We start from the raw sequence: 27,877 nt of genomic DNA on the forward strand, positions 1-27,877 counted from the left end.
AAAGATGAAACTATATGGAATCTATTAACAGGTTCTCTCAACTAGGGGGTCCTTGGCCTGAAAACATTGAAGATCCCTGCTTTAAAGTATAAAACAAGGCTTAAGTGGTTAATTGGCACCCATACTGTAGATCCCTCCCTGATTGGCTTCTCACCAAAATGTCAACCTGTTTGCTCTGTGTGCGGAGCAGGTGATACAGCTTCATGTGATATGAGATTATCTCCCCAGTCATTTGCAAGACAACGGCTCGGTGCAAGTGTGATACCAACCATCTGTCATTAGATGCTGGTGAAAACAGCCTCAGGATAAATCATGTAAAAGCTGTACTAGATAATTAGCTCAAGTGTCACATTCGTGGGCCCTCAAATCCACCTTGAATTTCCACTGTCTTTATAGGCATTCACCACAGAATCTGAATGTAATTTTTGGAAACCAAAATGCCTGATCATGCTGCCTTGTCACCAGTGCCACAGTGTTTACATGTAACATGACACTGAGGTGCACCACCGTGAGTCCCTTGTGAGTTTCCATAGTCAGGAGCCCAGTTTAGCTTCAGTTAGAGGAACTGGTGTGAAGACATTTAGAGAGACTGAACGGGGTATAAGTTTACATCGGGTGTTCTTCATACCAGACAGCCAATAACATCTCTGGAGGTTGTCTGCGGTCGTCGGATTATGACTGATGGCCTGTCAGGACGGACACATGGGCCATCATCTAGCTAATTGGACTCATGAGTTTGATGCACATTTTCTTTTTCTTTTTTCATTAGTCAAATGAAGCCTTTTCAAGGAAACATAAGCATATACCACATATTACCTCTCAAATTTCAGGTCAAGGAGGACAAAATTTTATTTTGAGTACTTTGTCCTCCTTGACCTGAAACTTGAGTTGCGGTCCCCTTCTAATATTTTTTGGGAATATGCTCACTGGAATTTGGTTTTAGCACTCCACTGAGAACCCCATTGTTGAAATGCAAGCAGCCTCACCATGTTACCACTGCTGGTCTGTGGGAATGTATTTTGAGAATAATTACCACCAAAGAACTGATCACAGTCTATCCTGGCATCTATGGTTGCACTGTGGGCAGCCTATAGCATGTGAGCGCTATTTTTGAGCGGTGCTAACCGCTCCTACATCTGATCGTTGTCTGTATGTATGTCCGTCCTGCAGAGCTGGGCTTGGCCAAGCTTCATGTGACGTTTAATGAAATTAACTCATAAAAGCAGGGTTCCCACGGTCATGAAATTCCTGGTAATATTTTGAAATTAGAAAAATATTTTTCCAGTACTGGAAAAGTTTGGGAATTGATCAAGGGTCCTGGAAGGTCCTGGAAAAAATGGCTATGCATTGTCTTTGGTTATTGATTTTGTTAATACCTCTGAAATGACAAATTCAACATTGGCCAAATTGTCAAATATTAGAGGCAGAAATTGTGAAAATAGCAGATCTACGTGCTCACAACGCCTCGCAACGCAAGGCGGTGTGAGCATGTAGATCGGCTATTTTGACCGTCAGTAAGTAGGGAGGTAGGTAACGCCTCAATGTCTATAGCTGACCTGTTGTGACATCCCATTGTTAATACAATGACCAGGGCAGCTTAACGCCTCAATGTCTATAGCTGACCTGTTGTGACATCGCTTTGTTGATTTGTTGGCAATGCCCATATATGGACGCTCCATATATGGCCAATACAGAATTAATTTACAAATGCCTCAATGTCTATAGCTGACCTGCCCATATATTGAGATCCCTGATGTCATCAATATTAGGCCCATAGCTTGGAATGCCCATTGACATATTGTGTGAGTCTCATGTGGTCTATAACATAAGACATCTATGATGTCATACTCATATCCATATTTGGGAAAATATTTTGTCCAACTTAAACAACCAACTAAATGTGCATTCTGCGAGTATCTTTAGAAACTGATTTAATCCTGATGTTTTAATTGTTTTAAGAGTTTTCTGTTTTCACTGTAGACCTCCAAACAACAATCATTTTAAATGACTCAAATTGAAAATATTGGAATAGGGCTTAAAGGGACATGAAACCCAAAATCACCTTTTCTGTATTATATCAGTGAGTCACTTGTGATGGGGAGCAATGATATGGTTCAATTTGCCCATAGGCTTGTGGATTCAGAGCTTTCTGCTCTTTCTGTAGCTATTTCTGTGTACTTACAGTTTCTGTGCACCAATCATTACATATTTGCTCAATCCATTCTATTTCTGTGACGTGACATAGGCATATCTAATTAATTGCGACCGTAGGTCGCATTTACTACCAAAACCTCCACAGGCTGTCTGTCCGTCAGTCAGTCCGTCACACTTTTGCCCTGCTCATATCTCCACAACCGTTGCCCCCATCCATGCCAAATTTTGCACACACACTCCTTGACTGCCAAACTACAACCTCCAAGGACCCCCGGAGCCCCAGGGACCCCCAGGTCCCTGGGGGACCCCCAGATGTAAAAAATGACCAAATGTGCTCACACGTCACACGTCACACTTTTTCCCTGCTTATATCTCCGCACCCGTTGACCCCATCCATGCCAGATTTTACACACACACTCCTTGCCTGCCAAACTACAACCTCCAAGGACCCCCGGAGCCCCAGGGACCCCCAGGTCCCTGGGGGACCCCCAGATGTAAAAAATGACCAAATGTGCAAAAATGATCAAATGACCACCCCAACGGGGCTGCTCGCGGGGAATTCCCGGGGACCACCGACTCCTGGTGCTCCAGAACGGATGCAAAAGTGGTGGCGCCCCCAGTGGAGGACCCCCTGCCACTGCAGCGCACATAAAATGCCGTAACTCGGGCTAGGAGCGTCCGGGAGAGCCGGGGCCGGTACCTATTCGTCCGCCAAGGCAACGCGGAGACCCCACCCCTCATTTCTCACATGGCCCTATTCTAGCGCCACCTTCAGGCCGATTTTTAAAACACATTTTTGGACACTGCTCCTACAGTTTTTGCCATAAAATCACGAATATCACTACACAGCATGTCTACACTCATGTCATCAACATGGATCAGGAAGATTTTGGAAAAACACATTTTTGCCCTATTTGTGGAGATAAGCCACCTACGGTCGCTTATCTCCCGATTAGGGAGTCTTACTGGTATTAATGTTTGTTTTATATAGATTTGTATCAGGGGGGGGGGCATAGTTTCGCTGTAGGCTACTTGCAGCCAGCAGAGACTCCGCCCAGGCGCCCACAGTTACACTGTGGTGTCTGTGTTTCCTGATTCTCTCTCACAAGTCGGACAGTTGTTTAGATTTTAGGGTAGTTTCTTCGTATTTGGTGTTTTATGATAGTAGTATTTTCAATGGTCGTTGACTCGTTCCGAGCCGAATCACCACCGTGTTTACATGCCGTGGCCCGTGAGAGAACGCTGTTATGCGGCTGAAGCTGCTGCTGCTGCTGTCCCCGACCGTGGGGCTGTTCGACTCAGGGATGGAAACACTGGTTACATGTTGGAAGTATCAATACTGCGATGTAGAAACACGCTGTTACAAGAAAACGTCCGGAATACAAAATGTACTTGTAAAAGTAAAAGAAATAGCCGATCTACAAGCTCACAACGCATCACGGAAGCGACGCGTTGTGTGCTTGTAGGTAGGCTATTTTCCGTGCTTGTGAACGTTGTGTGTGCGCGCACTGTCACCACACACACACACACACACACACACACACACACACTAACCCTAAACCTAACGCTAACCCGTAAACTAACCCCAAAAGTTTTGGGGTCCGAGCTGTGGACCCCACATGTCACCCACTGACCCCACATGTCACCACCACAACTCCTTTTGGACCCCACATGTTATACCTTGGGAGGCCACAAACACACACACACACACACACACACACACACACACACACACACACACACACACACACACACACACACACACACTGACAGTCAGAAAATAGCCGACAGTGCTACCAGTGTCCATCACTCTGGTCCCTGTGGATAAGACAGCTCGACGTGCGGTAAACAGTCCACATGAGCATGGTTGGAGAACCATGGATAAAATCGCAGACAGCTTGTTTGTAAAAGACTTGCACATTTTTACCGGTAAATATACCATGGAGTTTCAGGATCTTTATAATTGTTACACCTGTAATGGCTAGTTTACATTTTTGTTTCCGAAATGCAGACAGCAAGTGTGGACAGTTTCGTTGTGGCTAGAATATAACGATATGCACGCTCAACTCCGCCCCCTCCCCCCATAACAACAGATAACCACGCCTAGATTTCTTTTCATAATCTGAATTCTGATAAAATGAATAAGGCGGGTTTCAGGTTTAATAAAATGTTAAAGTTCAGTTTGGGTTTATTTATTTTTTCTAAATATCTGTCAAAACATTGGTAATTGGCAGTCTAGGACTCATTATATGACTCATCATAGGCATAGGACCCAGAAATCTGGCATCGGTTGGGCTTTACTATAAACTTCTCACCTGAGGAGCTCAGGTGCATGAACATCACATTGAGTGGAGTGGAGTGAGGCCCTGAGTGTTAGTGTGTTGTTTTGTGAGCTGAGCTCATCCTGAGCGGGCCTCGCCAGACCTGAATGGGCTGCAGAGCCAGTTCCCCACAAAGGGAAGCCTGTGATTAAAGGCTGACTAACAGGTTATTAACCACCCAGAGACTGACAGCCGCCCGGCGCGGGCCGCGCTGGCCTGCACAACAGGCACTCAAGTGCAGGGGTGTCGCACCAAATTCTGGGCCCTGGGTACACGAATTCACTGCGGGCCCCCCATGAATGTTCTTCATGGGGAGAGGGATTTTAACCCACTGGGAAAGCATTATTACGCATTATTTTGTGCTTTAACTATTGAAAAATAGCAGATATACCGGTACAAGCTCACAGCGAGCTCGTAGATCTTCTATTTTGAAAGATTGTGAAAATTTGTGCAAGGCTTTGAATATTTCAAATCCTTCTAAGGATTTGATGTTTCTATGTCTGTGGTGCTCAGGCTTTTTCATGTGAAGGACCCCCAAAATGATATGCATTTGGCCACGGACCCCCATCTCAAAATTATTTAGTTCCAGGGACCCCCCAGAAGCAAATTTGAGAATGTTTGCTTAAAAATTACATATATTCAAAGATTTTCACACATTTTCACGACTTTTCAAAAATAGCAGATCTACAAGCTTAGAGTAGAACTGCTATTTTTCAATAGCTAAAGTATAAAATAATTCCAAGCCCCTCCACCTTGGGCCCTAGTAATTCAGTCCCACTTTCCTCCCCTTGTGACGCCCCTGACAGGCACTCAAGTGTTTCTTTAGAAACGTGACATACTGTAGTCTGAGGAAGTTTGTCTGAGGAAGTTTGTGTGTCACTAGCGTGTCTCACCTAGGAGGTGGTGGTTCAGAGTGGTCTTGTGGCTTTGTTTTACTCTCACTGCCACGTCTACATAAAGTATCGGATGTCCTTGCGGTTTTATATTGCACATCCCCTGTAATCTAACGCAATCTCTGTCAATCTCAATCTATCGTTCATTGAGATTAAGCCGGGTGAGGTGGGAAAGGGCAAATGTCATGGTGTAGCATGGGGCACTTCTGTTAAAATGTCTTTGACTTTGTTTTTTTCAAGCCTGGATATTTCTGCATGTCAAATTAAACAAAAATACATGTTAAAATGTAACTTAAAATGTGTAATTTAAATCATTTTTTTAGTGGTGTCTGAGTTTTATTCCTTGTGTGCTTTAAAAGAAAGAGAGAAATAATTGCCCCCCCTACCAGTCCGAGCATGCTCTCTGTTGAGCCTGTGAATTGTAAAAGGAGCTCTGTCTAAACACATTTGCGTTTCAATAGAAGTGAAACTGCATGTGATAACACCTGTCTGTTATTCCCGATTCTCTCTCCTATAATCCCTGTTCAACACCTCCCACATGTGACCTGACTCACTCACTCTCTCAATTCATTTCAATTCAAAGGGCTTTATTGGCATGAGAAAACATACGTTTACATTGCCAAAGCAGAAGTGTACACAATATAATACAATACAATCAGAACAAAATATGTTTTCATTTATCAAGGTTACATGCAGAACCTCTTTCTCTCTCTATCTCAGGTGCACCAGGCTTTTCAACTTAATCGACAGTCTCTGGCCCCCAGCGCTGCCCCTGAAGGTGCACTGGGACACATCAAACTCACCCAGTGTAGGTCTTCTCTGAAGCACATTTGTATGAAAATGTTTGAAAATCTAATAATCAATCATCACAATAATGACCATGTTCAGGATTTTTTTGTCTGGAGAAATGTGTCTAGCTTGCAGATTATTTGATAACTATACCGTTGAAAATACCTCAACAACAACAAGAAAACCAACCTATACTGTCTACTAGGGCATTCACAAATAGTGATTTTTAGTATTCGAATTATTCAACCTCAAAGTATTTGAATAGTCGAATATTCGACAGGACCGGCCAAACTGTCAAATATTAAGTAAGCAAGAGGCGAACATTGTGAAAATAGCCGATCTACATGCTCACAACATGTGAGCATGTAGATCTGCTATTTTCACAATATTTATCTGCGGAACCGAGTCACATTAAATGTAATATCTACAACTCATTCTTATGACTTCCTATCTAGCCAAGCTTTATAAACTATATATTTTAAGAGAAAAAAAAAGAAAAATTTGCGAATATTCGACTTCGGTGAACAACGTCGAATAGTGACTTTGATATTGTAATATTCGAATATATGGTGAATGCCCTACTGTCTACATTTTCTTAAGTATTACCAAAGAACTGATCACAGTCTATCCTGGCACCTATGGTTGCACTGTGTGCTGCCTATAGCATGTGAGAGCTATTTTGGAACGGTGCTAACCGCTCCTACTTCTGGCGTTGTCTGTATGTATGTCCACCTTCAAAGCTGGGCATTGGCCAAGCTTGGCTGGACGTTTAATGAAATTAACTCATAAAAGGCATATTGTTGCCTTTGTAGCTTGCAGATTATTCGATAACTATGCAGTGGAAAATACCTCACCAACCTATACTTGCTGCATTTTCTTAATTATTCACAGAAAAATCCTCAGTGTTAATTCATCCATTCATAACTCCCAAGAGTGTACAAATGGAACCAAATGAACCCTTAAGGGCTCTGTATGAAGCTAGCTGTCTAAAGGTGGGCAGCCTGTGTGTCTTCTGTGTTTGTCCTGAACTCACACACAGCTAAACCGATAAGAGGCACATTTCTTGTGTACTTTGCCAGTAGGCTAACATAGAACCCCAATGCATTTGTTTTATATTTTATATAACGTGATTACTATCTAATAGACCCCCAATGCATTTGTTTTATATTTTATATAACATGATTACTATCTAATAATATAATGTTTGCAAGTATTTAACACAGGGGTCTGCAACAGGGGGTCCGGGACTCCTAGGGGGTCCTCAGAGTTACTACAGGGGGTCCTCCAAACCTTTGAGTGATGGAAAGTTTTTTTCTCCTTTTTTATATTAACCACTTGAACCCTAGTGTCCATATTCTGAGAACTTTAGCCAAAAATAGCAGATCTACAAGCTCACAACGCCTCGTGAGCTTGTTGTAGATCGGCTCTTTTCGGCAAAGAGCTTCGATGTAGAGGGGGAAAAAGAGCAGACTAAGTACAGAGTGAAAGGTCAAGTTTATTAAGTATTGACGGTTCAAGTGGTTAAATATCTGAAAAAGATTGTGCTGTCAAACGATGAAACTATGGAATCTATGAAAGGCTTGTGGGGGTCCCTGCTTCATCGCTCTCTCAACTAAGGGGTCCTTGGCCTGAAAACATTGAAGACCCCTGTTTTACAGTATACATTGATGTGTGTGTGTTTTAATAGGCAAGCAGGCCTCCAGGATCAGCTCCTAGCTTCTGTTACCTACTGTCTGGTCAGGAAGGCTCTGTGGAACCTATAGAAGGACAGAATGTGTCTCCGCTCTACCTTCCCCCAATGCAAAGAACCCTACGAGATGTACTGCAGGTGTCCTTGTCACACACACACACACACACACACGCACACACACACACACACACACACACACACACACCCCTACTGTACAATTTGAAATCTTGCCTCAAGATTGTGTTCTGCTCCTTTTTTCTTATCTCCCTAATTCATTCAATAAATCAGTGTGTGACTAAAATTTTAAACAACGTTCTGTTTCAGGTCGAGCCCAAAGGCCATCGTTGCAGTTTTGTCGCTACTGTTGTGTACAAGAGAATGCAGGTGTTTTATTTTTTTACTCAAATAATGCAGAATGTATTCCCCCCCAAGCCTTTTCTGTGCTCAAGTTGTGTGCCTCCTATTCACCTAGGGACTCATCGGTTTAAGATAATTTGAACTAGCTGATAAGAGTCAGTGCTGACGTAGAGGCCAGCATTCATATCTCTGTGTGTATAACAGTCTATAAGGGCCCCCAGGCGTTCTTCAGCATTGATCAGTGAAACCTTTACACTTTGACCACTATGAGATAAGAGCTCAGAACAAAGCGCTGGACTTTGCTACATATTCAGTCCACTCCAGGACTCATTTTATTTTTACATGTCGGTCCTATAACTAACCATTGTTCTGATATGTAGAAACAAATAAAAGAGATGCATGTAGCTTTTTATTTATTTATTTTCTTCTATTTTTTCCCCCCTTTTATTCATGGACAGAAGGTTTATTTCATACCATAATCAGGTTTTTGTTATCCAATCACTGTTTGCTTGTTTGTTGCTATATCTACCTGCTAATGCCTGACATTCTCTTGTTATTTGTCATTCTCTCTCTGACACACACACACAATCCCCATCCTAGAGTAGTGATGCAGGCCGAGGTGAAACTTGGTTGGTACTAACGGACCCCAGTCTCCAGGACGAGCAAGAGACGGGGTCATGCAGACGAACGCTGGCCGTCTGCGTGAGCACTTCCTGTGTGCTCACTTCCTCTGTCGTCAAAGCGCTGAACTCAACCACTGCCTGCAACTTGTCAGTCAGAGATGCCGTCAAAGAATGCGGTAGTGTCCTGTTATTGCATTACAGTTCCACATGCAATCTTTGCTTTTACGCTTGTGAACTGAAAATAACCTTTTGAGGTCTCTTCATTCTAGTTATACATTGGATATATGCATTGCAAATATTAAGTTGGCTATGTCATATGTTTGCAGTCTCCTGACTGTTTGAACAGGTGGAAGTGGCCGTGGACACATTGTTCATCCAAAGCAGCTCCTTTTTATATCATCTTCTATTCATATTTAGGAATCATTTGGTTTTCTTCATGCAATATCCTTATCATTTCTACTCCACAAAGTGAATGGTACATGACAATACAAATACAGCCCAAGTATCAAATATTGACTACTGTTACTAAATGTGTAACTTGTGAAAACCTGAAACGAAAATGAAAAAAAATAATTCAAGGTAGTATAGCCGTCATCTGCCTGAAAAGAGAATTAATTGATAGATCTGCCAGACAGTGCACCGTTGAAGATCAGGACAACAAGCTTCTCATACATCACAAATTTCATCTCAAAACTCTAGGTGCTATCCTGTGCTTGGAGCAGACAGTCGTGCAGCTGCACCCTCTCAAACCTGAGGGCCATCTTGAGTGCACAGCCAGTCCAGAGTCTCCATCGCGGTCCCTGACCATGCCCCGGTCGCATAAACTGCCCCAACCAGTGAGGCTTGATCCGCTGTGTCCTGAAACCACACCCAACTCCCTCTGCACACTCACAGGTCAGTATCTGGCCTTCCATTGAATCCTGTGTTTTTTGTTTTGTTGTTTGTTTTGTTCATGCAACTCCCGTCATCTTGGGCTGTTCGTCCAGTGCATGAAGCCTAGTTTATACCGGTACTTGGTTGGGTTCTGTTGTCGCTCACCAGATCTACAAGCCAGCTTGCAGATCCCTTGAATATGGTCTATCAGATCTACAAGCCAGCTTGCAGATCCCTTGAATATGGTCTATCAGATCTACAAGCTAGCTTTTTCGGTGCATGCAACAAAGTATAAATCAGGCATGAAAGCAGTGGTGTAAAGTAACCAAGTACATTTACTTAAGTACTGTTCATAAGTACAATTTTGAGTTACTTTTACTTTACTTAACTTTTACTTTCCAATTTCCAATACTTTTAATTCTACTCCACTACATCTTGGATCCAAATATTTTACTCCACATTCCATATTTTACTGTTTTACTCCACTACAATTATTTGAAAACGTTTATAATTTACTATTATAAAGCATACATAAACCACTTTAGCCCTATTTTATTCCTAGGCTATTTGAAAATAGACGATCTACAAGCTCAGAATGTGTCGCATCGCGACTTTAAGTACATTTTGATACCAACACTTTCATACTTTTACTCAAGTACATTTTGAATTCTGGACTTTTACTTGTAACAGAGTATTTCTATATTGCAGTATTGATTCTTTTACTTAAGTAAAAGAAATTGTACCTTTTCCACCACTGCATGAAAGTCAATGTGTTATTTTCTATGAGAAAGAAAGACACTTGTGGTTTCTTGGAGTTTACGGTTCTGCCCTCTTGTATTTGTCACATACTGAAAAGCCTTCATGTGGTTTTAAAGCATTGCTCTACCCTGTTAGTCATTCACAGTGTGCACAAGCTGTCATTGTTTGGCCATTTTCAAGACTCAAAAAGAATTGTATAAAATGCAAAGACATGAAAATGTGGTGAATTTGTCCATTTTTCAGTGACATTAACATGTCTGCTCCCTCTTATGTTTTAGATTTCATATTCCGGTCACAATGTTCTGGTGAAAAAAAAGTGTAAGACTTAACAGCTAGAGCGGACATTTCTCAAACTAACGCTGCACGCTATTATAGCTCTCATGAACAGTGTTTTATTTGCATATTGCATTTTTCCCCTAACCCTTGTCTAGCAGATTCTTCTCCCCCAATTTGACCAAATTAAAACAAATCAGGGGTAGTTATTTGTAAGTGTTGCTCTGCCCTTGTTAAATACGTCATTCACTCTTACCTCATGACAAAGATGTTGCATTTCTTCGGAAATGTTACATGAAATACCTTTAATCGTTTAACCACATGAACCCTTGCGTCCCTATTGTCATAATAAAGAGAACATTTAGCAAAAATAGGACAACGTTCAGCGAAAATGACAGACCTACAAGCAACGCATCACAACGTGACACATTGTGAGTTTGAAGTTAGATTTAGAGTATAAGGTGTAGGGTTATTACGTGGTTAAAACCCCTTATTTCATATGTCTAATGATTTCTGCTAAACTAGATTGTGTTGATCTTTATGATCATGATATCTAGATAACGGTCCCATGTCTTTCTTAGGTTGTGAGGTGTTTGTTTCAATCTCTGTATTATGCAAATGCTGGGGAGGTGGGGGGCAAGCAGGCTGAATCTTATAATGATCTGCATCTGTTGGCTTCATGTCACAGCAGAGGGCAAAGATCCTACCCTATGAACTCAATAGTTCTGGCCCCACTGGCTATACATGTTTTATCAGGTGGCTGAAAAATATAACAAACGCAAATTATCTTTTGCGCTCGTAAGCAAGTTGTATGTTCTGGCATCTGGCCATTGGGGAAAGAAAAAAAACCTTAGCACCGAAATTACAAGAGGTTATTATCAGTTGGAAATTCTGTAACCTTTCGTAAGGTCTCACATTTGTTTGTTGGCCTGTTTCTCCGGTTGTCAAGAGAGATGGTGTTTGAGGAGGGAGTACATTTCTGGTTTATTTATCACTTAAATCTCATATAAAAATGCAAGGGATGATTTCCTCTCTTATCTCTCTCACACACAGACATGAATCTTACATTTTCTGCTGGGCCTGCTGGAACATTTCTCCTTTCTCACCCATTTGAAATGAGCTGAAATGCATTTTAATATCTGCAAATTGTAAATCCATGCAGACAATGCACTGCTTTGTCGTAAAATAACACATTTGTGTTTTGATTGGTGTGTGTAGGGGTAATAATTGGTGTGGATGAGAACACTGCTTACTCGTGGCCCGTCTGCAACCTGTGCAGAAGTGACCGCTTGGAGATGACAGCGGAAAGCCCGTGAGTTCTCAAGACTTAACCCATTTCTAACGGGTACACATTATTGTGTATCATTATTTTATGCTCTAACTATTGAAAAACAGCAGATATACAAGCTCACAGCGCGGCACCGAGTGCCGCGCTGCGAGCTTGTAGATCTGCTATTTTTGAAAAATCGTGAAAATTAGAATTTTGACCCGATTCTATAAGTGTCTTTTGAATCCTTCTAAGATTTTTTGAAAAACCTATGTTTCTATGTCAGCAATCTGGCCAGCCATCGTCAAAGAAAAGGTCCTTTTCACTTAACTGGAGCTCGGTTAGTCTGTTCTTGAGAGACTGCTATGTCAGTGGTTCTCAAACCTTTTCATGTGAAGGACCCCCAAACTGATATTTATTTGGCCACGGACCCGCATCTCAAAATATCTAGTTCCAGGGACCACCCAGAAGCAAAATTTGAGTTACAAACGTTTGCTTACATAATATACATAATATTCAAAGATTTGCACACATTTTCACGACTTTTTCAAAAATAGCTAAAGCATTCAATAATTCTAGGCCCTAATTATGGAAATGCTCATTCAACATAAACTACAATGACAAACTGTACCAACTCATGTCTCTCTTTACCACAGTCAAGAGTTCCACTGTGCTTCATGTAACTCTGCGTTGAAAGAGCCAGCAGTGAACATGCAGCTTGATGTGTTCCTGAGGTCTTCACTGAGTAATTGCACTGTGAAGGTTAAGGTGAGAAGAACATCTGGAGGGTTTCCTCCATGGACCCTTTTTTAAAACATTTCATACTGTTGTGAATACTAACAGCTTTCTTAACCACATGAACCCATTCCTCTTCTGGGCATGTCATAATCGGTGAACATTCGAGTGATAATATGCGAACAGAAATGGCAGAAATGCCTGTAGATCGGCTATTTTTGGTGGTGAGATTTGATACTATTTGAAAACTGTTAATAAAGTATTCAATTAATCAATCAAGGTGTGGAGGGGAAAAAAGGAGGGGACCAAGTATAGACCCCTGGGGGACCCCAGTCAATGAAGTATATAGGGTTTAAGTGGTCAATGTTTTGTGGTGAATAAATAAAGAAGAAAGGACAGATACATTGTGCTCTTCCATGTTAAAGACCACAGAGAATACAGTATTACAGCGGTTTGGGAAAACTGGTATGTCATGAATGCCTGAAAAATCATACCATTAAAAAAGCATTGTTTCACTTGCAGCATAGCCCCATACTTACCGAATATATTATTGATATTCTTAAAGGTATTTTACATTGATATAAAAGTATAGAGAAGTCAAACTATAAAGTGCCCTGTTTCCATGCATACAGCCACCTACAGTATTTTGCTGGGATCACCAATGCATCTGCATATCGAACAATCACGTGATCATGTCTGAAGGAGTTCTGCAAGTAGTGTAGTTTAGAATTTGTCAAGCTGAAAAGCCGCTGAATTGACCACAACATTTATAATGACTTCCCCCTTATTTTCACAGCTGCAACAAAACACTATCATGTCGGTCCTAAACTCACCACAACAACAAACTCAACAATGCAATGAGGTGGGTTTATTTTGCTTGTTATATAATATCCAACTGTACCTGCCTCTTATTGAACTGCAATGTGCATTATCCTCTTTCAATATGTACTCTGACATCTGTTCCTATCATACTTGAGCTTATCAGGCTTGTACATAACTACACCCTGACTCATGCAGATCATTAGTGCTCCTGAAGGAATTTACAGCAAGAACACCTGACATTATCATCCAGTACCTGCATTGATAACTAATGTTGTGGGCTTGTATGCTGTATGTGTACAATGTTATCTGGTTCCTATGTAACTGACCTGATAATATGCAAATACCGTAAAATGATTGGATCAATCACAGCCCATTTTTACATTCTCCAAGTCAAATGTAAAAGTAAATGTTAAATTAAGTGTAGTTCTGTAACATGCAGCAGGACAGCCAGCATGTTTTGATGGACCATCTGTTGCAGTTCCCAGGTTACGAGATAGAGAATGTTCTGGGGAAGGAGGTGGGCCCCCTCACCGCGTATGTCCGCGTCGTCACCAGGAAACCTGCCTTGTGGATCGGCCTGGAAGAAATCTGCCTCTGAGGCTGTCACAGTGAAGAGCTAGTGAAATCAATCCTCAGGCCTCTGCTCTGCTGGCTCCAAGGCTCTGTGTGCTAGGCCTTGGTCAGAGCCAGCTCGGCCCCTTGTGAAGGCCTCAGTCGGCCCCATAGACTGCTAAAGTGAATGGACTGGAAGGACACAAGGTCTTGTTTGTTAATGATATGTGATCCTGTGTACCAGGAGTTTGACAGTCCAAGGGTAGACCAGAGGAGCATCGTCTGTCAAACCCAACCCCACGTGGTGCTACTGGTTCCAGAATGTGCCTGCTCTCACTCTAAATACACTCAGGTTTCTAAGTGTTCTTAAAGGCTATATTAACTGTGCTTGGGAATTCTACCTCTTTTGTAGCCTTTTTGTAACTTTTGTAAGTGTTATTGTCTCAGTAAAATGTGTATTTTTTTAGTTATTGGTTTTCTGTTTTCCTTTTGAGTATACAAAGACAAATGGGGATAAACCACATTAAACTATAATCTCATGAATCACTCAACATTTCAATATACTAAAAATGTGTGCCAATTAATACATGTGTATGTGTATATGGAGCTTTCTCTCGTGGTCCAGGGGACCTCAGAAACCAGACCATCATATATTTTCAGCAATTTTATTACAGATTCAATTGACAAAATATTTCAAAGTTTTTATATAAACTATATAAAAGATCATGCTCTGGCTCTTATACAAAGTCTGGAATTATAAAACATGTACCATATCAGGTATAATAACATAATGAAGTGGTAAAATAATTTAATATAGAAAAGATTTCCCATCAAAAAATAAAGGACAAGAGTATGGCAGCAACAACAAATATTTCCAGTGCCATTATGGTAAGCTTAAAGTACATCTGTTACAGATGGTAAAACGAAATGTCTGTGTTGAGGTATAATGTCTTCCAAAGTTCAGTTCATAGACGTGACATTGGCTTGTCACAGACTGTCCTCGTTTGTGGACCCCACAAAGGACGAGTTTGGTAGCTGCTTGAAGAAATCTCGCAAACCAGAGAGCTCTCGAGTTAGCTGCTCAATGGTTTTGTGCAGCCTATCGTTCTCTGCACCCAGTTCAAGCATTTTCTGTTGCATCTCCGTGTTTCGCACCTTAGCTTTGTCCCTGCTTTTTCTCACAGCAATGTTATTCCTCTCTCGTCTCTGGCGGTACTCTTGGCTGTACCTGTCAACGCACTTTTTGCCCTTCTCCTTCCCCATCTTCCGAGGGGAGGAGTTGGCGGAGCTGACGGCGGAGAGGGGCTCCGGGGTGGTCGGGGGTGTTGGCTGCCCCATGGGCAGGCTGACGGAGGTCTGGGCACAGGTCTCGATCTGGGAGGGCAGGGAGGACGACATCTCGCTGTCACTCCAGTCGGACTCCTGCTTGATCGGCGCACTGAAGACCCCGCTGTCAAATCCACCCTCGGCTTTCCTCTCGTAGCCCTTCTGACCGTCGGCCGTGTATTGCGACGAGCTGGTTGACAGCTGCTGCACGTTGCTGCCGGACGTCGAGTTGGGCATGGTGTAGAAGTCTGCCTTCTCTTGCTTCACAGTATTGAACAGTTCCAGGAAAAGATCGTCGTTGCACAGTTCCAGGTTGGGCACAGCCGTCATGGTCTCGATGTACTGACTGAAGTCTATGGCACTCTCGTCGTCGTACATGGCAGGAGCCGTGCTCAGCTCCACCATGGTACTGCCGTCGTCTCCCGTGCCATGGTCGCTTCTCCCCGGCTTGCAGACCCCCTGGAGGGCGCTCAGCTTGTGGTTCTCGTAGAAGTTAGCGGGCTCCATTGCCCAGCTCATGTTGCATCGTGAGTCCAGACTGTATATGTCACACATGAACGCTGCTAGTGTCCCCACGTGGGATCGGACGAAGTTAGTTGTTGATGTGCTGCTGCAGCCCACAAAAAAGGGGAACTATATTATTTAAACAGCTACACTTTTTAAGTAACGCCCAGTAACAACAGCTCTCTAGTTGTAGTGGCGTCTCTCTCCTCTTGCTCCTTGAACACGTCGGGTCGGTTTGAAACCCCCAATAGGTTGATTGTCAGGTCTGTGTAGGTAAACGTCCTGTCATAAGTGTTGCTAGTTCTCTGAAGTGTGTGCATTTCGCGGAGTGTGTTTTGTATCTGTCCCGTGCCTACGTCAGACTGTCACACAACAACGTTACGTTAACGCCCCTCTCTGACGGGCCAGTCAAGTGTGGACTGCTCTGTTACTCCCATTTGATGAGAGAAGGGCGTGTGTGAGTGTGTGCGTGCGCGTGCGCGCGTGCGGTTTGTTTTCATGCTGCCACCCCTCTACTCTACTACAATGTTTCCCAAACACTGGGTCGGGACCCATTGTGGGTCGCGGACACATTTTTATGGGTCCCTTTATTTATTTTCTTTGCTTCATTTAATTAGTTTTCAAATTATTATCATTTTAAAACCTTTTAAAAAACATTAAAAAAAACACAATAACTAATTCAATGACTTTCAGTGATGAATAAATAAAATAAAATCTAAGAAATTCCATAAATTAGAAAACAAATGTTTAAGAAGTAGTGAAAATAGCCGATCTACAAGTAAGTAACTTGCAGATCTGCCGTTTCACTAGTTTGGGTCCCGGGCCAAACGTCCAATCTCTCTTTTGGGTCTTGTAAAAAAGTTTGGAAACCGCTGCCCTTCTACGAGAGATGATCTGATGTTGTTTATACAGGAACAGAACGTTGGCATTTTGCCAGAAGTCATTACTAAAATAAGTGCACGTCTAGAACTGGAATAGGCCATTATGTAGAGCTAATAGTAGGCTAATGTAATGCACAACACAGTCACTCACTGTCAAAGCGTTGACAATATCAGTTGATTTTATATCCATTGGTGTTTCACTTAACCATCTTAATCCTATCAACCAAGCAGTATCAGTCCATTTAAGAATCACAACTCAAGCTCTGTCTGTCTGTCTGTCTGTCTGTCTGTCTGTCTGTCTGTCTGTCTGTCTGTCTGTCTGATGCGTTGGCCTACATTATAAATATAATAATATTCAGCCAGGCCCATAAGTAAACTTATTAATTTAGCTTGATTTCTGTGGATCTCACTAGTGATAATGAACCAAATAATACAAGTAGTGACTGATGAATTAATGATTGTGAATTTATGGACAAAATGCTGAATATATGTCAGATATAGCAACAAAAAAGTACAACTTTCATACATGTTTAACAATATAGCATATTTAATTAAAAAAAAGTGGATAGATCGTAAGTGACCTTGACTTCTCGTAAACTCTCTTTATGAGGCGCGCTGTACTTTTCCAGTTTCTCTCAATCATGTTTTTGATGCCACTTGCGCCACGCTGTGGCTAACGATTATTACTACAAGAAAGTCTAACTTCTGCTCGGACGAAACCAAGTTAGGTGTGGGTAAGATATTGTATACGGGACTACGGGCAAACACAACGACATGCTATCTCCAAGCTGACATATGGAATAATATTGGTGTGTTTTATTTAATATATAACATTCTTCCCATCTATTAATCCCTAAACACTTTTATATCCGATTTCCGAAAAGGAAACGAAGTATTTAGACCCTCTGCAGTGAGTCTGCCCACAGAACGCACAGGCTCGCAATTGGTCCAAAGTTCCCCGCGAAAATTACGTCACTCACCATTTCGCGCCAGATCCTCTGCAGCCGGACGTACTCACAACAGTAGGTGAAATGCAGCTTGTAAAAGTTGTTTTTTAATCAATTTGTACATCAGTCACACAATCTGTATATCGCACATAAGAAGCGCACATTACTGTATGCCTGTTCAATTATAGATTATATTGCTTGCACGGGTGAAAATAAAGTAGATTTCATGCGCTGCCAGTATGGCTATTGTTTGCCCACCGCAACCACATGTCAATCTAGTTGTTGTCTCGCTAGTTGTCTTTTTTGACGTATGCTAACATTTATTTGGATGTTCAATTTCACTTGCAGAACTTCTGACTACAATGTCTTCCCCAACTTCAACACCTGGCCGTAAACGTGACAGGCCCGACAATCCATCAACTCGTAAGTTGAGACTGCAGTACTTGCATTAATAACATTATTGATCGATTGAAGAATCTATTAAAAGTTTGCATAGGAAAAGTTGCAGGACTGTACATTTCATAGGTACAAGGTCAACTAAAAGTAAAAACACCACAAGAAAGCTTTTGGCTTTTTTAAATTGGGGTGATGAGGTCCCTTTTTTACAAACAAACATGTTCTTATTGCTAAAGGGACTTGTGTAGGGTTAGCCATGGTTATTATGCATTCAGTGCTGAACTACTTTGGTGGTCAGATGTGTGTTTGTACAGTATGCATCATGTATGTAATTATGTATGCATCAAATCTACTCAACCCTAGGGACTTCTAAAAGCATGCTAAATACCCACCGTTTCACTGTAAAGGCCTCCTAGAGTTCACTCTTTGTTTTGTGTATTGTGAGTTGTGTGTTTTAGTTTCTACTCCCTTCTATTGTCACTGAGTTTCTTGTACTATATTTGTTTTCTCCTATGTTTTCTCTTTCCTCTTTCTTCGGGCTACCCCCCAGGCCAGCGTAATAACTGGATGGGGTGCACTACAAATACTGAATGTACATGTATTGTGTGTATTGTAGTATCTGCTGTATGTACAGCCACATAATCTGATGGTTGACCTATAATTCTAGCTGGGAGTGAGGGACCAACCTCTCCTCCCTCCCAACGACGCAGAGGCTTGGACTCCTCCGCTGGGGATTTGCCAATGATGCCTACCTCTCCACCCACTGACATGAACAGCCCTGCAGTGGTCCAGGACACTTCTCTATTCTCAAGCCCACGTCCTTCAGGTAGACCCATGAATACAGTTTCTTTTTTTGTAAAATAACTCAAAATCATATCCATCCGCAAGATTTGTATTTCATTGTCTGAAGTATCACTAACATGCATGTAGTAACCCTTCACTAGTATTGCTTTTAATTATTTTGTTGCCCTTAAAATGATGTTTGTAGAACCTACAGCTACTTGGCTGTGATATATTACTGAGTGGGGAATGAGGAATCATGTTCTTTCATAGCCGTTCTATTATTCTGAACTTGAGCATGAATAAAGCATTTCACTTTCCCAAGCTATGTAACCATATTTGTTTTGTATCCATTGGCAATAGCAGAATTGTCTCCATTACATTTCAAAACTATATTTGGATTTATATCATGGCCAGGCCCAGGTAGCTATTACAATCCAAGTTTCCACCGAAGTTCAACAGCACTTGAACTGATAAAAATGAAATGGAACAATATATACAATTTTGCTTCTGCAGAACAAGCTTAATAGTCAGGGAAAATTAGCAGAAATCCTGTCAAATCTGGGAATAAATTCCTTACCAAACAATTTCTTCACCAATGTGTTTGTAAAGGTGTCTAGTAACATATCTAACAAAGATTGAAATTCAACATCCTTAGCAAAATGTTTTACAGCTAGGGTAATTCTGGGTCTCATTCACTTACTATACACTGTACTATAAGGGAAAAAATCACTCAATCAAAATATGCTTTAAGTGGGATGTGAGGGGTCTAACTAGGTGTTTTTAATTCTGATTCCATTGCAAGCATTTGTTTTGCACGAAAAACATTCCTTGGGCCAAAAATTGACCCCATACACCTTGTGAAAAGTGATGACTCATCACTAAACTATCGTTTTTTTGTCTGATTTTGGCCCAATGAATGTTTTTCGTGCAAAACAAATGCTTGCAATGGATTCAGAATAATTAAAAACGCCTAGTTAGACCCCTAACATGCTACTTAAAGCATATTTTCGGGAGTGATTTTTTTCCCCTTATAGTAAGTGAATGAGACCCAGAATTACCCTAGCTGTCAAACATTTTGCTAGGGATGTTGAATTTCAATCTTTGTTTGATATGTTACTAGAGACCTTTACGAACACATTGGTGAAGAAATGGTTTGGTAAGGAATTTATTCCCAGGGTTTTATTAAAATTCCCTGACTATAAGTAACTTGAGGTTTTAATGATGTCTTGCTTATCGTTCAGTCCCTCCCAGTGAGGTTGACATGAGCTCTCCTCTGATGTATGGGACCCCAAGCTCCAGAGTAGAGGGCACCCCCCGCAGCGGTGTGCGGGGCACCCCAGCCAGACAGCGCCCTGACTTGGGCTCAGTCAGGAAGGCACCTCAAGTGGATCTGCACTCTGAGCAGGTCAGTGTAAATAAAAGATTAGTCGCTTGTCAGAATGGTTCAGTGGTACTTGTTTCACGTTTTTCATTGTGTGTGTACATATTGGTGACATTATGTGGCAATTACGCTATAGAAGAAAGCCAGTCTACAAGTTAACAATGCATTTTTTTGTCTCCCAGCCAAGTGCTGATGGAACGGCGGCCGCTGAGCAGAACGCTGGCCAGAGACTGGTGATCTGGGGCACTGATGTCAACGTGGGAACCTGCAAGGAGAAGTTCCAGGTATGAAACAACCAGATGTGATGTCATCATGATCCATACAAATCCATGTTGAACCTGTGCTTTACAGTGATAAGTAAAAACACAAACAAAGTAAAGCCAGAGAAAACAAAGTAAAGCCAGAGAAAATCACAAATAAAGATCATAAAACAAACTCATGTCGACGTAATGTTTTGTGTCCGGTTTGCCCACAGAGGTTTCTGCAGAGATTCATCGATCCCAATTCCAATGAGGATGAGAACGCTGGTCTGGACCTGAATGAGCCGCTGTACATGCAGAAGCTGGAAGAGGTCAAATACTTACAATCTCTCATCATGTATACATAATAAGTGTTAGCATGAAAATACAGTGGTTCTCTCCTCAAGGACCCTTGAGGAGATTCCAGGGGGTCTCCAGCAAAATTAGTGAATATAGCATAAAATCATTATTTTTTTATCACTTAGAATTTGTATTACATTTTTCTCACCCAACACACCAACATTCATAACTTTAACCCATGTTATACTTAGGCTGTTCAAAAATGGCCGATGTCCAAGCTCACAACGTTTCGAGGTACGAGCTTGTAGCTCTGCTATTTTTGAAAAATCGTGAATAGTGAAAAGATTTGAGTAATGTTTAAAAGATTTTTAACATCGCTTTTGGAGGTTCCTTAACTGCCTGGCACATCTTTTCAGATGGGGTTTATGCAGCCAAATGCATATCAATTTGGGGCTATGACAAATGTTAGAGAACTACTGTAAATCATTTGAGAAATCAAATGTGCAACAATGAAATGGCCTTTCTTTAACATGGTTTGCTTTTTGCCTTGTAGATCAGTGTTGTTGGAGATCCTGTGCTAAATGTCAATAGTGGTCATGTACTGGCCTTTGATGCAGAACTCTACAGGCAGCTCATCTGCTACCCACAGGTAATGTCTCCTTCACATTAGATGTTTAGTCCTGACCTTGAGCGCATGCATTTTTAGTACAGCTGTCTCTGTTGGGGTTTGGACTGTTTAACTGTAGTGTTATTCTTGATTTATGCTTTGGTTGAAAGGTATAGTGTAAAATGGAAGTGTTGTCACCACTTTAAACCACGTTTAACCACGTTAAAATATGCATTTTCTTTTGTCTGTGACACTTGGTCACCAAAAGAGTAAATCAGGCTTCAGTGTCAATCTCAATGTGTCATATAAAACCACAAAACGAATACATGGCCATTGCGTTTCATTTGAACATTTGTCTTAACAGGAAGTAATCCCAACCTTTGACATGGCAGTCAATGAGCTTTTCTTTGAGCGTTTCCCAGACTCCATTCTGGAGCATCAGATCCAAGTACGCCCATACAATGCCTTGAAGACCAGAAACATGAGGAGCCTTAACCCCGAGGGTGAGCGTTCTCATTAGCATACATCATTTGTACAGATACTAGCCCTCACGCCCACACAGTGAATCATTTGGACAACTTGCACGATATGAAAGAAACCCTTATTTATGATTCAGTGACTTATTTATTTTTTGTGGCTAGTGCATGGGTCTTCAACAGGGGGTAGTATTGACGGTTCAAGTGGTTAAATATCTGAAAACACAAATTGACATGAACCCAAAATACATTGATGATTGTGCTGTCAAACCATGAAACTATATGAAATCTATATATGATAAGGTTGTGGGGGTCCCTGCCTCATCTCTCTCAACTAAGGGGTCCTTGGCCTGAAAACGTTTTAAGACCCATGGGCTAGTGCATTGCATTTTGACTTCAAGCTTCTGTGTTCCCAACCCAGATATTGATCAACTGATCACCATCAGTGGCATGGTGACCCGCACCTCTCAGCTCATCCCTGAGATGCAGGAGGCCTTCTTCCAGTGTCAGGTGTGCAACTACAGCGTCCGCGTGGAGGTTGATCGTGGGCGTATCGCGGAGCCCGCTGTGTGTCGCCATTGCAACAACACCCACAGCATGGCCCTCGTTCACAATCGCTCCGCTTTCTCGGACAAACAGATGGTGAGTTTACGTGGGACGTGAGGAGGTGGAGAGGGCTTTGACAGCTCAGGGGGCCGTTTGGCTCTCTGCAAGCGACAGACGTACACTTTGCAAGAGTATGTGAAAAGGAGCTAATTAGATTTGTAATGCTGTTGATTAAATTGGAATATCTCCATGTCATGCTCATTGGGCAATATGTGTACTTGTATATATTGCCATACCTTCTCAGATGTACTGAATTAAGTTCACGATGACGATGCATGCAAGTCTTTAGATTGACTATTTTTGGTCCGGGACACTGTTGTATTTATGAAAGTTTAACCAAGCTTTATTATTCTGTTCAAACAGGTAAAAATCCAAGAGTCTCCTGAAGATATGCCTGCTGGTCAGACCCCTCACACCACCATTATCTATGCCCACAATGACCTAGTTGACAAAGTACAGCCAGGAGACCGTATCAACATCACTGGTAAGCTAAAAGGAATATATATATAGTTTTATTCGGATAATGCAGCTCTGTTCTAAATGTCACTCACTGAAGTTTGGTTCATGTGTCGGTGTACATTTCACCTTTACGAAGCTCCCAAATCCAGGGTTCCCACGGTCATGAAATTCCTGGAAATGTTTTGAAATTAGAAAAATATTTTTCCAGTAATGGAAAAGTTTGGGAATTGATCAAGGGTCCTGGAAGGTCCTGGAAAGAATAGCTATGCATTGTCTTTGGTTATTGATTTTGTTAATACCTCTGGAATTACAAATTAAACATTGGCCAAATTGTCAAATATTAGAGGCAGAAATTGTGAAAATAGCAACGTGTTATAGAAAATTCCTCAACTCTTAGTGCTCATCAGGGTGGGGTGTCCCCAGTTAAAATATGATTATTTCGGGGGTCACAGCCTGAAATGGTTGAGAACCACAGGAGTAAGCGACTTGTTATTGAGCTGAATTATTGTTATATAGTCCCGGAAATTGGGGTAAATATTCTGGAAAGGTTTTGGAAATTAATTGGTAAAAATGTGTGGGAACCCTGCAAATCTCCTCGTAGGCATCTACAGAGCTGTACCCATGCGTGTGAGCCCCCGGCAGAGCAACGTGAAGTCTGTGTACAAGACCCACATCGATGCCATCCACTTCCGCAAGACGGATGAGAAGCGCCTTCATGGCCTGGATGAGGATAACGAACAGAAGCTCTTCACGCAGGACCGCGTGCAGATCCTGAAGGAGCTGGCAGCCAAGCCGGACGTGTATGAACGCCTCTCCTCTGCCCTAGCGCCCAGCATTTATGAACACGAGGATATCAAGAAGGTACGTATGAAGGCAGACGCCATCCAAGCATTGGGTATTTGTGTGTACATTATTCATTAGCAATGTTTTAAAATTAATATTTGACCCACAGATCCCCACCCGAGCAGAGCAATTAAATGTTGGATAGTATATAATTGGTGTTGGTAGTAAAACATTTTCAACTTTTTTTAGGCCTAGGATTATTGACCGCTTTAACAATTGAAAAATAGCAGATATACAAGCTCACAGCGCTGCGAGCTTGTAGATCTGCTATTTTTAAAAAATCATGATATTTCTTTGCAAGTCTTTGAATATATCTATTTAAAAGCGAACATTTGTAACTCAAATATTTGCTTCTGGGTGGTCCCTGGAACAACATATTTTGAGATGGGGGTCCGCGGCCAAATACCTGTAATTTTGGGGGTCCTTGACATGAAAAAGTTTGAGAAAACATGATTTAGAAGAAGGATTTAGAAGTCGGGTCAAAGATCGGGTCAAAGATATTCAAAGACTTGCGCACATTTTCACGATTTTTCAAAAATAGCAGATCTACAAGCTCGCAGCGCGGCACTCGGTGCCGCGCTGTGAGCTTGTATATCTGCTATTTTTCAATAGTTAAAGCATAAAATAATGGTTAAAGTGGTTAAAATCTAACTCGACTCGGGCGCGTTCCAGGTATTTGAGAGTTAAATTGTGTTCTCCCGTCATTACCTTGTATCAGGGCATCTTGCTGCAGCTGTTTGGGGGCACTCGCAAGGACTTCAGTCAGACAGGGAGGGGCAACTTCCGTGCCGAGGTGAACATCCTGCTCTGCGGAGACCCTGGCACCAGCAAATCGCAGCTCCTGCAGTATGTGTTTAACCTGGTCCCACGCGGCCAGTACACATCAGGAAAAGGCTCCAGTGCTGTGGGTCTCACTGCCTACGTGATGAAGGACCCAGAGACCAAGCAGCTGGTTCTGCAGACCGGCGCGTTGGTGTTGAGTGACAATGGTATCTGCTGCATTGACGAGTTTGACAAGATGAGCGACAGCACGCGGTCTGTGCTGCACGAGGTCATGGAGCAACAGACCCTCTCCATTGCTAAGGTGAGCCTGACATGAGCAAGACATGTGCTGAATAACTGTGTGGAACATTGAAACCTTGAATGGTCCTGTGGATTATGTTAACCCAAGGTAACTGAATAATAGTGGTCGATTCAATAGTCTGAAAGCAGGAAATTGGCACCCTCCAGGTTCTCTCAAAGGTTTTTACATTAGATTTGTGATTATTGCCAAAAGAATAAGGTCTAGGGGAAATAAAAGTTAATGACATTTGCATGTTTGCTGTTTTGTCCGGCAAAGAAAATCGCAGGTGCTCACTTCGCATTAAACATGGCACACATGCATATCTTGTATGGGACTTTCTGTCCATGACATCAGCTGTGGTCTGTGCGTAATTTCTATGACGTTAGTCTAATGCACTCACAAAGCCAGAGGTAGGAGCGGTTGGCACTGCTCAAATAGACTTTGAACTACACTAGAGAGTAGAGAAACATGCTCCTCGAAGCACAGGTTCACGTCGATTGGGTGAGCGGTGCCGTAGATTATCCGTACACACACAGAAATTGCATGCAAACTTGTTCCTGTGTTTGGGGACAACAAACGTTGCCAGTCTATACCACATCACTATCCTATATTCCTTTTGATCTCTGCAGGCTGGGATCATTTGCCAGCTGAATGCTCGCACTTCTATCTTGGCAGCAGCCAACCCAGTGGAGTCTCAGTGGAACCCCAAGAAGACCACAATTGAAAACATTCAGCTGCCTCACACACTGTTGTCAAGGTGACGCAGAATTAATATTAACGCATACAAGTTTCAGATGGAGGTGTAGTAGCCAAATAAACATACATTTTGGGGTACTTGACATGAAAATGTTTTAGAACCACTATTCTAATGGGACATCATTTGCTCTGTGCTTCTGTTGCACACATGTAAAACTGTCATCATTGCTCCAATCAGATTTGATCTCATCTTCCTGATGCTGGATCCCCAAGATGAGGCATATGACCGCAGGCTGGCACACCATTTGGTAGCGCTGTACTACCAGAGTGAGGAGCAATTGGATGAGGAGCACCTTGACATGGCTGTGTTGAAGGACTACATTGCTTACGCACGAACATACATACATCCCAGATTGAATGAGGAGGCCGGCCAGGCCCTCATTGAGGTAATAATATAGCTGCGTGTTTGATGTTGTAATTGGTATCCTAAATCAGTCATCTGGCATTGTTTTCACATAACATGCATAGCATAGTGCAGTGGTTCTCAACCTGTGGGTCGGGACCCCCAGAGGTGTCTCCAAATTATTTTGGGGGGTCCCCAGATGATTAACTTAGTAAACAAACCAACAAAGTTTAAGTGTATAGAGGGTATATGCACATTTCTAAAGTGACAATTTAAGGACCTTTTAATACCTCTAAATTAAATGACAAATTGAACATTGGCCAAATTGTCAAATATTAGAGGCAGAAATTGTGAAATTAGGCTGATCTACGCGTTGTGAGCATTGTGTGCTATTTTCACAATAGAACCGTGCTATACTAAATGTAATGCCTCAACTCTTAGTGCTTGTCAGGTTGGGGGGGGGGGGGGGTCCCCAGTTCAATTATGATTATTTGGGGGTTGCGGCCTGAAAAGGTTGAGAACCACTGTCATAGTGCACATTAGTTTCAGCAACCAAGAACTCAACCAAGTAATCTGAGGTAATCGTAACTGGACTGACTAACTAACTTGTTGGCAGGCTTATGTGGACATGAGGAAAATAGGCAGCGGCCGAGGCATGGTGTCTGCCTACCCCAGGCAGCTGGAGTCCCTGATCCGCATGGCTGAGGCCCACGCCAAGGTGCGCTTCTCTGACAAGGTAGAAACCATTGATGTGGAGGAAGCCAAAAGGCTGCACCGTGAGGCCCTCAAGCAGTCCGCTACTGACCCAAGGACCGGCTTTGTGGACATCGCCATTCTCACAACAGGTATATACAACCCAGGACTTGACGGATGTACCCTAAACATTTACATTGGCTGCCATTTTAATTGAATTATTGTACAATAACTTGTTTATTTAATTGAGTGGAAGCTTCTTGAATATCTAATTGACCATCTTGTCCACAGGAATGAGTGCCTCAGCACGCAAGCGCAAGGAGGAAGTTGCCCAGGCCCTGAAGAAACTGATTCAGGCAAAGGGAAAGACACCAGCCATGAAATACCATCAACTGTTTGATGACCTCCGAGCACAGTCTGAAGCTGTAAATATTTATTTTTCCTATTATAAAGTATATTGTTGCTTTTACCCATTCAGAACGGGTACACATTATTGTGTATCATTATTTTAAGGCAGAGTGCAGTAACTACGTTTTCGGACACACCAACTTATTTGTGTCGCCCAAAGGTCAAATTAGCCTTCATGATATTGGGGGATGAAGAATTAGATCAAGAACAGATATACAATCAGTGTAATATCACTTATATGTCTATATCTCATTTGGCTGATCAGTTGTAACACTTTTAAACCCATTTTTCAGTGAAATTCGTGAGCGTAGTTAATGCACTCTGCCTTTGTAGGGCAGTATTGAAAAATGACATTTTATTCTGTTTTTCAGGCCATTACAAAGGAGCTGTTTGAGGAGGCACTCCGGGCGTTGGCTGATGAGGATTTCTTGACGGTCACTGGAAAGACTGTCCGTCTACTCGCCTAAGGCACACCCAGTTCTTATATTGTACAGTCATTAATTGCACACCTTTTTCTTGTGAACATTAAACAAAAGAACCATCACTGGGGGTTCATATTATATTTGAATGTGCTGGTTTGTAGAGATGTACAAAGTGACTTCATCAAGTTTCGGTGATTATTGTGGTATAAACAATAAAAGGTTTTGAATGGCAATTTACAAGCTATGATTTTTCAGATGCTAATATTTAAAAGCATTGCTTAATGTTTGATGTCTGGTCTGGGTTAACTTCTGGTAGTTTTCTTTCAGGATTCGTAC

The 27,877-nt window shown here is 42.0% G+C and overlaps 3 protein-coding genes across 3 annotated transcripts in view; 2 read left to right on the forward strand and 1 right to left on the reverse strand.

Moving 5' to 3' along the window:
• Positions 1 to 14,434, forward strand: part of spidr (scaffold protein involved in DNA repair) — a 49,894-nt gene extending 35,460 nt beyond the window's left edge. Inside the window, exons 12-20 of the mRNA XM_080725754.1 lie at positions 6,089 to 6,176; positions 7,845 to 7,985; positions 8,172 to 8,231; positions 8,805 to 9,003; positions 9,527 to 9,721; positions 11,951 to 12,044; positions 12,656 to 12,767; positions 13,531 to 13,596; positions 14,035 to 14,434. Coding sequence (XP_080581880.1) covers positions 6,089 to 6,176; positions 7,845 to 7,985; positions 8,172 to 8,231; positions 8,805 to 9,003; positions 9,527 to 9,721; positions 11,951 to 12,044; positions 12,656 to 12,767; positions 13,531 to 13,596; positions 14,035 to 14,154 — 1,075 coding nt within the window. The 3' untranslated portion in view covers positions 14,155 to 14,434. The remainder of the gene's footprint in view (positions 1 to 6,088; positions 6,177 to 7,844; positions 7,986 to 8,171; positions 8,232 to 8,804; positions 9,004 to 9,526; positions 9,722 to 11,950; positions 12,045 to 12,655; positions 12,768 to 13,530; positions 13,597 to 14,034) is intronic.
• Positions 14,435 to 14,765: 331 nt separating this feature from the next.
• cebpd (CCAAT enhancer binding protein delta) lies at positions 14,766 to 16,232 on the reverse strand. Its single transcript, XM_080726238.1, has one exon. The coding sequence runs from the start codon at positions 15,987 to 15,989 to the stop codon at positions 15,096 to 15,098; it is 894 nt and encodes a 297-aa protein (XP_080582364.1). The 5' UTR covers positions 15,990 to 16,232; the 3' UTR covers positions 14,766 to 15,095.
• A 1,580-nt stretch (positions 16,233 to 17,812) lies between these two features.
• On the forward strand, positions 17,813 to 27,834 carry mcm4 (minichromosome maintenance complex component 4). Its single transcript, XM_080726103.1, has 17 exons — positions 17,813 to 17,841; positions 18,115 to 18,189; positions 18,830 to 18,988; positions 20,187 to 20,350; positions 20,509 to 20,610; positions 20,802 to 20,897; positions 21,419 to 21,514; positions 21,837 to 21,975; positions 22,370 to 22,590; positions 22,918 to 23,038; positions 23,615 to 23,874; positions 24,575 to 24,940; positions 25,549 to 25,676; positions 25,854 to 26,061; positions 26,635 to 26,863; positions 27,003 to 27,136; positions 27,491 to 27,834. Exons 2-17 carry the CDS (start codon positions 18,129 to 18,131, stop codon positions 27,584 to 27,586), a joined length of 2,580 nt encoding a protein of 859 aa, XP_080582229.1. The 5' UTR covers positions 17,813 to 17,841; positions 18,115 to 18,128; the 3' UTR covers positions 27,587 to 27,834.
• Positions 27,835 to 27,877: the final 43 nt, after the last annotated feature.

Source organism: Nannobrachium achirus (genome assembly GCF_963921795.1).
Source record: "Nannobrachium achirus genome assembly, chromosome: 5".
In the NCBI taxonomy this organism is placed as follows: Eukaryota; Metazoa; Chordata; class Actinopteri; order Myctophiformes; family Myctophidae; genus Nannobrachium; species Nannobrachium achirus.